The sequence below is a fragment of the Prinia subflava genome (assembly GCF_021018805.1).
Source record: "Prinia subflava isolate CZ2003 ecotype Zambia chromosome W unlocalized genomic scaffold, Cam_Psub_1.2 scaffold_2cwr_NEW, whole genome shotgun sequence".
NCBI classification, from domain to species: domain Eukaryota; kingdom Metazoa; phylum Chordata; class Aves; order Passeriformes; family Cisticolidae; genus Prinia; species Prinia subflava.
In genome coordinates this window covers 2,439,067-2,452,131 of record NW_026960607.1, presented here as the reverse complement: position 1 = coordinate 2,452,131, position 13,065 = coordinate 2,439,067, and the positions used below count along the sequence as shown (strand labels likewise).

Below are 13,065 nucleotides of genomic sequence, written 5' to 3'. Positions count from 1 at the left end.
AGAGTTGGACCTGAAAGCAGCTCAGCTACTCTCTCAGGATTAAGTCAATCAATTTGTAGTTAGTTCCAGAATTTTCATTTCAGTTTGTGGAAGAAGAATAAAAATGGAAAGCTCAGACAGCAGTGATCTGCATGTGTTAATTTAAGGAATTAAATACTTCTGCACTTTTCCCTTTTTTGGTCTTTTTAAGAATGTATTTGTAAATAACCTATTCAATACTTTTTAATTATATAGATGTATTAAATTCAATCAGAATGAAAGAAAATGTCTATTGCAAAAATGACACAATATACAAATGTAATGACACAATAAAATAAAGTTGAATTACAAAGGGAAGAAAAGACTATTTTTAAGAATGTAAAGTGCTCCTGTGAATTTTGTGATGTTTATATTTCAGGAGCTACAAAATGCCACAGCATCTGAAGGACAAGTCGTGGTATTGGAATGCAGGGTCAGAGGACCCCCTCCCATTCATGTTAACTGGTTTCAACAGGGCATTGAAATTCAAGATTCTCCAGACTTCAGAATTCTCAAAAAAAGTAAGGTGATGTCATGGTTTAACTTCAGCCAGCAGTTGAGGACCACACAGATCCTCATTCACTCTCCCTCAGTGTGCTGGGGAAGTGAATTGGAAAAGTAAGAGTGAGAAAACTCATGGGTTGAGATACAGTTTAATAGGGAATGAAAAAGTCTCAGAAGCAAAGCAAAACAAGGAATCTTTTCACCCCTTTCCCATGGGCAGGCAGGTGTTTAGCCATTCTGAGGAAAGAAATGTTCCATTACCTGTAAGTTGCTTGGGAAGATGAACGGCCTAAGTCTGAATGTTACCCCTTTCTCCTTCTTCACCAAGATCTATATGCTGAGCATGATGTCATATGGTATGGAATATCACTGATCAGTGCAGTTTGCTTGTCCTGGCTGTGTTCCTTCCCATTTCTTTGTGCATCCCCAGCCTCCTCACTATGAGCAAGAGACAAGTAGCAGAAAAGGCCTTTATTGAAAAAAACTCTGTATCACCAACACTGTTTTAAGCACAGATCTTAAACACAGCCCAATACCAGCTATTGTGAAGAAAATCAACTCTATCCCACTTAAAACCAGGACATTTTCCACCCTGTTATTCCATACCATTTATGTCATGCTCAGGTTCCACACTAGCCAAGAGAGTCTCATGAACCACCACTTCTCATCCTTTGGTCTAATACACAGATATCATTCCCTTAGCCTATGCATCATCCCTGTAAAATTTCACAAAACCTATTTTGAGTTCAGTTAGTCCATGTCTTTGGGCTCCATCTGTTACGATGATACTCAGGACAGGAGAGGTGGTGTGTTGCATGGACTTACTGAGCACCAAAGCTACCTCAGGCCAGGTCATCTCTGCCCTTGCACTGCTTCTTGTGAGCGCTTCTCCTCAACTGTTTCATGTTGTTCCTGGTATAGTAATTCCTATAACATGCAACTCAAATCACAGGTTACAACAATTTAAAGGTATTGCCATTACAATCTTCACATGTGGTCCCACTGGACCCTAGCATTGGGTTTAACATTGCAATTAACTCCTCTCCTTGTTTCTAGCCTGGCTAGCAACAAGAGGTCCTGGCTGTCTTCACCTCAGTCAATTCCAGGTGTACTGGACACCACTCCAAGTGAAAGCCAATTTGGCCTGCACTCTGCTCCCAAAGGGATTAAGAAAAACACATTAGTGATGCCACTTGTTGCATCCCACTTGGCTGCCTTTGACTCCAGTTCATATTGAAATTCTAGCACATCTGGCACAGCTGCACTCGGCCAAAACCAGCTCAGGCAATAATCTGAAGTGGCTGCTTTTAATACAGGGTGGAGAAAGATCGTTAAATAAGTCTGTCAGGATTCAGTTTTGGACAGACTCCTTTCCTCTTCCCATTTCAGTGCTAATGGCTGGAAGTAATAATTGAACTGTTGTTACTGACAAACAATTTAAATATTGTTGATTTTGTAATGTCTGCACAGATTGTCTATTTATTTACATTATTTCAGTATAATATGTTCATTCAGTACACTGATACTTAATAATGTAATCTCTAATATAATTTTTCTTGTTTGTTTTCGCTCCTTATGATGTGATATGCAGAGCCACGATCTGCAACTGAACCTGGTAAGAATCATATGAAAAAATAATCTCTTGGTTCACTAGTTCTTTGAGTTTGTACTGAAGCCATAAATGGAAATGTGTTTCTGCTGAACATTGGTAAATTGAAACCCCCTTGAAGACAATGCTGCTTTATCACACCTCCCATACTGTTCTCTGCCCTTTACATCAATTCCTTTATTAAACAGTAAATTCCATTTAGACCAGCAAGGAAAGTAAATGGTTTGCATGCTACTGAGGGAAAAGGGACAAGTCCCACAAAATTCCATGACCCAAATGGTGCTCATAAGAATTACGTAACACCCAACCACTAAGTGCTAGTTTTACCAATCCAGCTCGGCAGATGTGATGTGTCCTAAACACAAGTAAAACCTGATCCTAAAAAAAAAAAAAAAAAAAGAAAAGAAAAGAAAAGAAAAGAAAAGAAAAGAAAAGAAAAGAAAAGAAAAGAAAAGAAAAGAAAAGAAAAGAGAAAAGAAAAGAAAAGAAAAGAAAAGAAAAGAAAAGAAAAGAAAAGAAAAGAAAAGAAAAGAAAAGAAAAGAAAAGAAAAGAAAAGAAAAGAAAAGAAAAGAAAAGAAAAGAAAAGAAAAGAAAAGAAAAGAAAAGAAAAGAAAAGAAAAGAAAAGAAAAAAGAAAAGAAAAGAAAAAAAAAAAAAAAAGAGGCACTGGCTGAATTTTTCTAGCCTATTCACAAGATAAAAGTCTTAGATTTCAACAAGTAAAAAGTGTTCTTCCAGATGCTGGTTTTCGCTGTATGCTTCATTTTCCCATTATGCATCATTATATAGTGGGGGAGATTCTTGAATGGTAAGTGGATGCTAAAAGAATGATGATGTTCTTTACTGTTTATAAGTCAAACATGTAGAAGAGAAGACAGCAATACAGTCTTACTTTGCTTTAAGAAGGTGGCCACTTGTGCTTGAATATTCTTGAATTTGGAGACAGTTTTAATTATGACACTGAAATAAAGCAGAAAAGTATTCTATCTAGGATCTGAGTATTTCCAAAGAGTGTCTCTGAAGGATGTTAGCAGTGGAGGGGATATTTTAAACTCTGAGGAGTTGAACTGACAGGCAGGACAGACCTAGCAGCTGAGAGATACTTGTAAAGCAGCACAGTGACTATAAGGATATAGACTAGGAAAAATGCAGCTTTCCTTTAATTTTCATGGAAGTGAGAGGAAGGAAAGAGGGAAAAATCTTTTCTTTGTCAGCTATTCACCTATTTTCTTGCTACTTCACAAAATTGTTATATACCTGTTTTGCCTCATGTCCATTATACATATAGATTGCACACACACACGAGTGCATGTTCTATCCTAACAGTTAATACTGTTTATCATGGTGTGTAACATCATCAGCTCTGGTAATAGCTGATGCCCTAAATACGTGTGACTGAATGAGCTGATTTGTGGAGGCTTGAAATGTAAGCCATATGAAGGAAAGAAAAGTATTGGAAAACCAAATTAATCTCTAATGAGGAATTAAAACAATGTCCAAGTACTAGCAGTGGGTTATTAGTATTTTATAATCACAATACGAACTTTAAGGTTTAAATATTGTAAGTTAGGGTACAAAACATTTTCAAGAGAGTTTCAGTATTGTCTGATATGAAAAGCCTTTGGATAGGAAAACAAATAAAGGACAATAGGTTTGTGTTGAAATATGTTTAATTATTTATCTTCCTTAGAACATTCTCCTGTAACGTATTCCAGAATAAGTCTCCCAGTTTAGCTGCTTTCTTGATATCTTAAAAAGAAAAAAAAAATCTGATCAATAGGTTGACTTTTTTTGCCCTTCTCAGAGGAACATTTCTCCTGTCAAAGTAGTAAAATCTTTTCTAGATATAATCTGCCAACAGTATCAGCATCATACCTAGTATATCTGGCTCATTCTTACTTGGAGCTTCTTTTCTAGAAAATCACTGGAGTGTGTTCAATTCATCCTTTAAAATGTTAGATAGTATCTGAAAGGAGTAAAATTTTACTCAAAAGTTTCTAAGAAGTATAAATTTACTAGCTGATCTTAGAGTTTTTAATAACCAATTTAAGACTCTTCTGTCAAAACTCACAGGCACGAATATTTGCTTCCTTTTGGTAATTTTTTTTACCCTTTCACCCTCTTTAGTAAACCTAATGCATGTAATGCTAGATGAACTAAGTATTTTAGAGCAGGAATGCAGCATCATCTAGTAGAAAGGAGAAGCATTTTTTTGCTAGAAAGAAAAGGTTTCCTTTGTGTAAATAGTTGAGTACAAAGGAAACCATATATTTTGCTTCTTGCAAGAGGACTTTTTCATGAACAACTAATTTTCATATTGTTAGTTGCAAGTTTTGTACTGCCTCTGACAGTTATTGCTGTGGAAGAAGCAAGAATATTGATATTAGTTCACAAAACTATCAATTTGCTTTCATAACTGCTGCCTGAAATAGGAAATAGAAGGTGAGATTCTGAGTCCAAAGAGATCATCCCTTTGCCAGCCCTCTCACATACGTGCACTATCATGTTGAAAGTGCTGCATGTTCTTCCCATTCCTGGGTAGCTTGCAGACCCTGAGAGAAGATACCTGAAGTCTTCAAAGGGTACTAGGGAATGGATTCTTACATGAAGTCCATTTCTTGAGTCTTCTCAAGTACAGAAAAGTTATTTAATGCCGAGGTATCTCATACCATTCTCAAGAGAGTTGGCAAAACAAGAATAGGAAGACATCTCAGTTTTGGTATCCGTATTGTTGCAGTTTTATAGACATAACAGTAGTGAATGCCTGACTGCAGTCTGGCTGGTTTGTTGTTGGATTATTTCTTTTTTCATGCTTGTAATTGTGTTGCAATGTATATTTATGAGCACCTTCCTGTGCTTTCAGTCTGTGAAAGAATTTCAGTTTGGTATTTTGTTCTCCCTGGATTCATTGAGCTAAACACTACACTATCCCTTAAGATTTGTGCACTTACCTTTTCCTACTAAGCCCTCTTAAACAATGTAGTATCTTAAACAGTGAAGTGTCCTACACACTACAAAAATTAATGACAGTACACTTACTGGCTTATTTGTGTAGGAATTGACACTGTGCAGGAAAAGGGAATGTAAATAAAGTTTGGGACAAAATGTAAATATTTCCTTTTGGCATAAATAATGAGCAATGTTTTGTATATTAGTAGTACCACGGGTAATAAATAACACTGGGTTTTAGGATGTAATGAAGAATCTTAAAATTTGTAGAACAGGAAGCTGTATATGGGTATCAGAAATGTAATAGATGCAGCACTGGTTTGTGATGTAATTCATACTCTAAGAAGCCAGACTAAACAATGCTTTCAGAGGAAATTTTTCATGAGTAAACACATAACTGCTATTCAATGCAGATAGTTAATACATATGCAAGATTGATAGGGAAATGTGCGTGCTAGATAAGTATTCAGAATTTTGAAAGATGGACATGTTTTCTAAAAATTTTTCCAAGTGTAAAACATCCATGGAATTTTACATAAATTGTAACAAGCTGTAGTGTGACTAATTGCTGATTGTCAACCAAAGTCCAAACATCAATAAACACTTTATAGCTCTCAGTAACATTGGTTGTCCTTTGATAGGTCGGTACTAATGATTTAAAGGAAAAATGTTCCATGAACTCACACAGGTAAGAAATTAAGAAGCAAAGGGGGTTTTTTGGCTACTTTTTTTTGTTACACTCTATCTACTCTAAAGTATTTTGCACTCCTTCTTCCGTCTAGACAGAAATCAGTTTGCATTGCAAATCCCTCCAGACTGCTTTGTGAATTAATAGCTAGTCAGATTACTTAAAGCCAACATCACAGTTTGTCAAATTACCTGTTCTGTACTTCTTTTGTGGACATTTTGACTTTATACTGATTGAATCCTTCAAACACAGGCTGCTTGAGAATGAAAAATCCCATGGAATCACTTGCCAGCTGTTGATATTTTGACCATTACTCAGCTGTCTGGAGACAGCCACAAACTGTACATTAGAACGATTGTCTAACAGCATGTAAAAAGAAAACTGTATGAAGTAATTTCACTTAAATTGCCAGGGAATTGCCACATATACATGTTTTGGTTTTTTTCCTAAGCACAATACTGTGTATGTTCACCAAACACATCTCAAAAGATAGTCATCACTTCTCTTGGATTGTGCTTTCTTGTTTCCTGTTTAACTGTTCTGTTCCAGTCTCCACTCTAGTAACTCCTTTAGAAATTTCCCCCTATTTCTACATAATGTTTGAAACTGAAAATGTATGGCAAATGTTACAGAAATCCTTATAGTTTCCCTGCACCAAGAAAATCACCTTTATGGTAGCTGATGAAATTCAAAACATAGAAGCTTTAGCAGGTCAGCTGGCATGTCAGATCCTTGCACTTTTTAGTGAAAACGAGAGAATTACGACTAAGGATCTGTCATCTTTCCTTGCTTGCTGATGCTTCCCAATTCAAAGTAAACATCTGATCTGTTTTGTACTATGTGATTAAAAAACAAAACACCTCTCATTCCTCTCCAATACTGTACTCTGATTTTGGAGTACAGTGATATTCACAGCTATGTCGCTGAATTCATTCATTCCAGCCTTGATGTATATACCAAAATTAACTTCAGACTAGGTGGCTTAGGCATCTACAGTATCATAACTACCTTAGGGTGAGCTTCAGCATAACCTTTTCCTTGACAGTGATAAATGGATTAATTTCTCCTCAATCCTGAACAATGTTTTAGGGGCTGAATTTTTTCTTGCCACAGCAGTGCTCCCATTTATTGTACTCAATCTGGTTAGATAGCAGATATTTTAGTTATTAATGACATATCGTGTGACCTAGGCTCTCCACCCTAAAACTGCATTTTATTGCTCACAATCACATTTGCTGTTGTTCAGTTTTTGTATGTCTTTTTTAAATGCTGTTTGAGATATCTTCAAACATAGTCAGTTTTGTGCATCTTCTAAAAATTTTACTCTTCGTTCCTTGACTGACACAAAGCCTATTAAATAAGCCAGAACTGCTGTCTGACTGTGTAAAGGTAAATGCAACAGTGATCATCAGAAACAGGCAAATTTACTACATTTTTTGTTATGATACTGCAAGCTAAGGCATCTACAGGTCTGCTATACTACCATTTATTATGCTGCTCTGCATATTCTTCTCTAGTTTCACACTTCTCTTTATATAAAAGATGCACAGATACCTAGATGAGAAGTAACCTATTGCTTTGACTTAAACTAGAGTTAAACACTTGTGGAACATGAAGGAGAATTAGACACAAGTTGTCTGCAAGTTGGCAGAGTTCTGTTTTGTTGGATTTTTACCAGGAAACCACAACTGTGACTTCCCACTGTCTCTGTGTATCAGAAAACGTACAGCTTTGAACCTACAGCTATGGAAATTGCTCTAGCAAATGACTGTACTTATTTCCCCAGCTGTGTGTGCATTACAGTGAAAGAAGCTAATAGTCACCTTCGGAGATGAAGTTGCAGATATAAGAACTACTCTACCTTTAATGTAATACAGAGAAACATTTTGAAGTAAACATTGCCAGTAATAAAATTTGTTAAAAGGCAACAGTTTTTCTCTCTTGCCAAAGTTTATTCTTCCTAATGGACTCATGAATCATAAAGGGAAAGAATTGCTCTGTAAAATGTAATCTTTCTAAATAACTGACAAAATAGTCAAGTACTTGCATGCCTGAGCATTTTACATGTTTCAGTGAACAAAATGCCTTTGTATTCATTTAGTCAAGTGTTAAATATGTTTTAAAGCCCTGAGAACAGCATTTCAGAGATGCTTTCTGGAACACATTTCTGTGATGAAGTTACTTGTCAGCTCCAGGAAGTAGAACAGACCTTATTTCCCTCAAATCTTCCTATTCTGCTTAGCACAGTACCAGAAAGTAAAATAATTACGTGAGTCAGGATGTAAAGGTAGAAATATACTCAGAACACTGAGTATTTCCAGAGTGTGTTATGGAAATCTTGAAAGAACCTTTCTTTTGCCAAATTAGTAATTCATTTCTATGTGTTCCACAGTAGTAAGCCTTTTAGAAAGGACCTGGAGGTGAGTGATTTTTGGCTTGGAGGAGGAAAACCGATAAAGAAGATGGCAATGCATTGCTCACATGCTTTTTGCCCATGCTGCCTTTTGATTTGTCCTTAGGATTTTCATGTTTTTAGTTTAGCCAGTTTTCTTATGATTGATCACAAATGTATTGCAGTTTGTTCATCTGGTTGAAAAGACTAAATTTTAATCTCTGATTATTTTCATCATTAATTTATTTTGAAATTTTTTTACAAAGATTGCTGCAATCTACCATATATAATTTTAAAACATACCTCCTCAGTAAACAAAGCACATCATTGTAGAATCCATTAGAATTCTTTTGTCACTGAAGAGTGAAGATTGGCTCTTCTCATGTGATCATTTTACACACTTAAAATTCTGGAAGAATTTTATGCATTAATTAGCTCTGCTGTTTGAATAAGAGGACTTCTGCTGGTTGCTATACTTTATAGTGTCTTTATTCTCACTCAGAGAGCAGTTCTCAGCCTGGTGGAATGATCTTTTGCAGTCCTGAAATACCCAGCTTTTAGCATTCTGCTGTTAAATGAACAGGAAACTGGAATGCTGCCTGTATAAGACTACATCCCCAGGGTCAGTTCAGTCCAGGAGTACGCACGTGTGGTTAACAATACAGCTTCAACTGCTTATGACACACCAGGGCTCTAAAAAAAGCTGATTTCAGTAGTTGAAAAACTAGCTTGTGTTACCCATTACTTTCCTGATAGGACCTTTCATGAGTCATTAATCTTCATCTGTGTTAGATAAGATCCAACGTGCTACAGTATTACCAGCCATGACTCTTGCAGCTACACAGAATAACTGGTTCACGTTGCCAAAAAAAAGGCATGTTCTGCTGTATGAAAACCAACTCTGAGCCAAATATTTGTTCAGTCATTCATTTTTAGCCCATTTCCAGTACAGGAAGTTTTTGGATACATTGTTATTTATAATTGGAAAAAATTTATAACTTTTTTTTTAACTGTCTAAATGAGACAGTGGTCTGTCATTCCACAGGGAAAAAAAAAAACCAAAACCAAGCAACCACTATTTGAAAATGTTTTCCTTATTTGAGCTATAAGAAGTAAAGTTGACCTTACTGAACGTCTTCTACAGAATAATTTTCATATGGAAGTTATTAGATTCTAAAGTACTTTTCCTCATTTTACAGTATGCTTTTATTAGCTAATTTTGTGATAATATATGGAGTTGTGTCTAAGTGTCCAAATTGCAAAATGAATTTTTGTTTTTTTTTTAACTAAACTGAAAGTTATAAAACTTCTCCACTTTGGTTTTGAGACTAAAAAATCAGCATAAACAAAAGAAATTCTGAATTAATTAAGGAGACACACAATGTAGAATTGTCCTGGTATAAAATTATATCTGTATGTTGTGTAAATAGTAGGATTGTTTAAATTATCTGTACTGTGACATCTTTAAAACAGAGTACCATTACAAGTAAAGTGACTTCTTTGAAGAAACTGGAAAAAATATGCCTAAACAGTTAAGTGTGCCCATTATAAATGGATAAAATTCATTTAGTAACAAATAAATGTTAGACCCAACCTTATATCTGTCACACAAGTTTTCTGACAGAAGCCCTGGAATAATCAAAGCATATACCATGGCTTATCAAAGTAGAATGAACAAATTTAAAACAGGTACAGATTATGTCTGAGCATTCTGAAGAGTTTTCAGGGAGACTGTTTTTTATTATATTTTTAATGTATACATTCTCACCACTGTGCAGAGACAGAAATTATTTTCCCAAACTCTGCATAAGGGGAATATTTATGCATCTGGAGTTTTTAATTCTGGTTAGTACATACAGAAGAGCTAATTTGAAGTAGGGATAGTGTTATCTAGTTTTACTGGGAATGGGATTTGATCTGAATATTGCATTAAATACAGGAAAAAAATCAGAGAAAGAAAGAAAGAGTTGTGTGACATTTGTACTGATGGTGTTATTTAGAGACAAAAAAAGAGCTTGCTAAGATAATAGTTTCTAGAAACCATTAGATTCATTTGCGTTAATTAGTACTATTCTGCATTAAAAACGTTGTGTGTGTAAAATGACTGCACAGACCTGTAACTGAAAAATTACTGTTCAAGCCAGTTTTGAAAACTTAGCTTGATGAATTTACTTCTTTTAGACACAAAGTGATTTTCCTTAAAGTCATTTATGTTGGAAGCTCTTCCGCAGTTCTCCCAGTATTTCTTTGTAAAAGTCTACTTTCTGGTGTCCTTTCAATACACAGTTCAAAAAAACACTACATGGTACTTTAAATAGCTTATGATGCACTTTATTTTTCTGTTTATTTCCAGAAGAGATATGTACACTTGTAATAGCAGAAACTTTTCCTGAAGATTCAGGAATTTTCACCTGCACAGCAACAAATGAACATGGTTCAGTAACAAGCAGTGCACAACTAACTGTCTGCTCAGGTATGTGACAAACAGAAAGAGGAGCTTTTAGTCACAAATCTTACATTACTAATTTACCTGTTACGTTGTCAGTCTGCTTTCTTTGTGGAAAATAGCTGCTGTAAGACATGGGGTTTGTTAACCTCAGTGCATTCATATAAAGCAAACTGGATGTTTCTTCTGTTCATTTCCTGGTTTAATATTTTTATTAATGTGAAACACATTTTTAAAGTTCTGCCACAAGCCTGACATATCTTAAGCATTAGAGTTCAAGACTAGATGGCAGCAGAGGCAAAATTAAAGAGATGAAATCATGCTACTAAAGGTGGCCTTCTGTAAAATAAAACACTGTGACATGGTATGTTTTGTTTTGTGATATGTTTCCATATATACTGTCATGAGATGCACCTACCCAGCTGCCATTGCAAACTTGGCATGTATACATGCATTCTGCAGCATTTTAAAATTATTTGTTCCTCAGTGATCCTGAAACTCCAGGAAGAGGAAGTCCTGTTTTAGCTATTGTTGTCCATACTTGCCAATCTCAGTTAGTGCCTTGATTCCTGAAATAGATTTAGAGAGATCTGTAAGGTTTCTAGTTGTGCCTTTGCATGGGGCAAACTCAGAAAATGAACAGCCACCCATGTATCTAATTCAGCATAAATTATCAATAGGAGGACTAGAAAAATACCTTCATAAAATCAAAGATATTTTACCTTTAAAAAACTGAAAATACACCTTGTATTTACCATGTACTTTGCCTATGACTTGTTGAAGAGACATTATTTTTGATTTCTTTTAGCCAACTTGGAATGCTCTAGTGATGATTTCCATAATTTCCCACCACTTCCTCCAGTTGAAATTAGCTCTCTTGAGCTTCCTCCTAAGAAACACATAGATATCCACCAAGCAAACAACACTGAGTTGAGACCTGGTGTGATAGACCTTCAACAAGAGCTCGATTCGTCTGAGGAAAAATCAAATGGCATTCATCCTCTTCATGGAGTAAATGGAATGATTAACAGCAAGCCAAATGGTGATAAATCCATCCCACCTCCAGCTGTCTTGCTTTCACCCACAAAGGAGCCACCACCTGTGCTTGCCAAACCAAAGCTGTGAGTATGTTTGTTTGGGTTTTTTTGTTTCCTATAAACTTGATATTTGTTGACAGCAAATTTTTGCCCGAAGCAATTTAGCATTAGACAAATGGACAGTCACTGTGCTTGTCCCTTGAACAGTCTTCCTGCTGCTCTGATTTATGTGCCAAAGGGCTGAATACATGTCATGGGTTGGCGCTGGCCAGATGCCAGTGCACCCATGAATATATGTTTTTCCTAACAACTACTTTGGGATGTGATCAAGAACAGAGCAGAGCAGGCCCAAAGCTTGAAAATAGACAGGAAACTTTATTAAACTACATAAGAACAGAAAATAGAAAAGAAAAAAAAAACCTAAACACACAAAAACAGAAATGAAAACCTCCCAGAGCATTTCTTCCCCTCCCCCAGTTTCCACCCCTTACACGCTCAAACTTTTAACACTTACATGTTACCTTCCATCTTACTTGCTTAAACCAAAACCCTGGGTTCCCAAAGTCATCATCACTCAAAAGAACCAATCTTCAATTCATCCAGGGAGAGAGGAATCTCTCTTGCACCACAGACCCCCCCACAGGAAACACAGGTCCTCCCTCCCGTGTTCCCATGTCACCCATGGCACCGCCCGGAGAAGTCTGCCATGGTGACACCCTCCTTTCCATGTCCAGTGCTCTCACCACTGCCCATGGACCAAAACCGCATATAGGGCTCTTTTAAGGATGCCTGGCCAAGTACCAAAAACCAGCCATCTTCTCATATTGGGACAAGCAGTCCCCTGCACTTTCCCCTGGGGCTGAGGGTTCCAAGAACAGAGATCTTCATCCCTCAAGACAGAGGGCGCCACCACACCCTCTTCCTCTCTTCTCTGTTCGCTCCACTCCTACAGTGGCAGTCACTGCCACAAAGTCTTTGGTTTCGAGCCAACTGTATCCACCCAAAATACAGTCTCATTTATGTTCAGGAGAATTCAGGTTCCGTCTATGGCTAACATTATGCAAGAAAAGTCCAGCCCAAAAAGCCACTCCTCTTCATCTCTGCCCATCTGGGATTCTTTTCATCTTCCTTTATCATCACAGTCCCAGGCTGTCTCTCTCTCTTCTCTCAAACTACTAGCCATGAGAATCAATGTCTGGGAAAAGTTTTCTTCTGCCAAGAAAGAGTTAAAAGTCTCTGGCTCCCAGCAAGGCCGCAGGCTCGGCATGGCACTCCCCCCACGCAGCCAGGCACTTTCTCCCTGGCGGGGGGGGGACGGAGACGGAAGGCACCTCCACAGTTCTCCACCTTTCCATCCTGGATGGGGCTGGCTCCGCTCCAGTCCCTTTCACTCTCTTCTCCCCCAGGGGCACCGGCCTACCT

At 37.0% G+C, this 13,065-nt stretch overlaps 1 protein-coding gene across 1 annotated transcript in view; it reads left to right on the top strand.

Annotated features, from left to right (window-relative positions):
- Positions 1 to 13,065, top strand: part of LOC134564952 (palladin-like) — a 285,708-nt gene that overhangs the window by 91,385 nt on the left and 181,258 nt on the right. The window contains exons 8-11 of the mRNA XM_063424265.1: positions 398 to 539; positions 2,114 to 2,137; positions 10,514 to 10,633; positions 11,415 to 11,727. Coding sequence (XP_063280335.1) covers positions 398 to 539; positions 2,114 to 2,137; positions 10,514 to 10,633; positions 11,415 to 11,727 — 599 coding nt within the window. The remainder of the gene's footprint in view (positions 1 to 397; positions 540 to 2,113; positions 2,138 to 10,513; positions 10,634 to 11,414; positions 11,728 to 13,065) is intronic.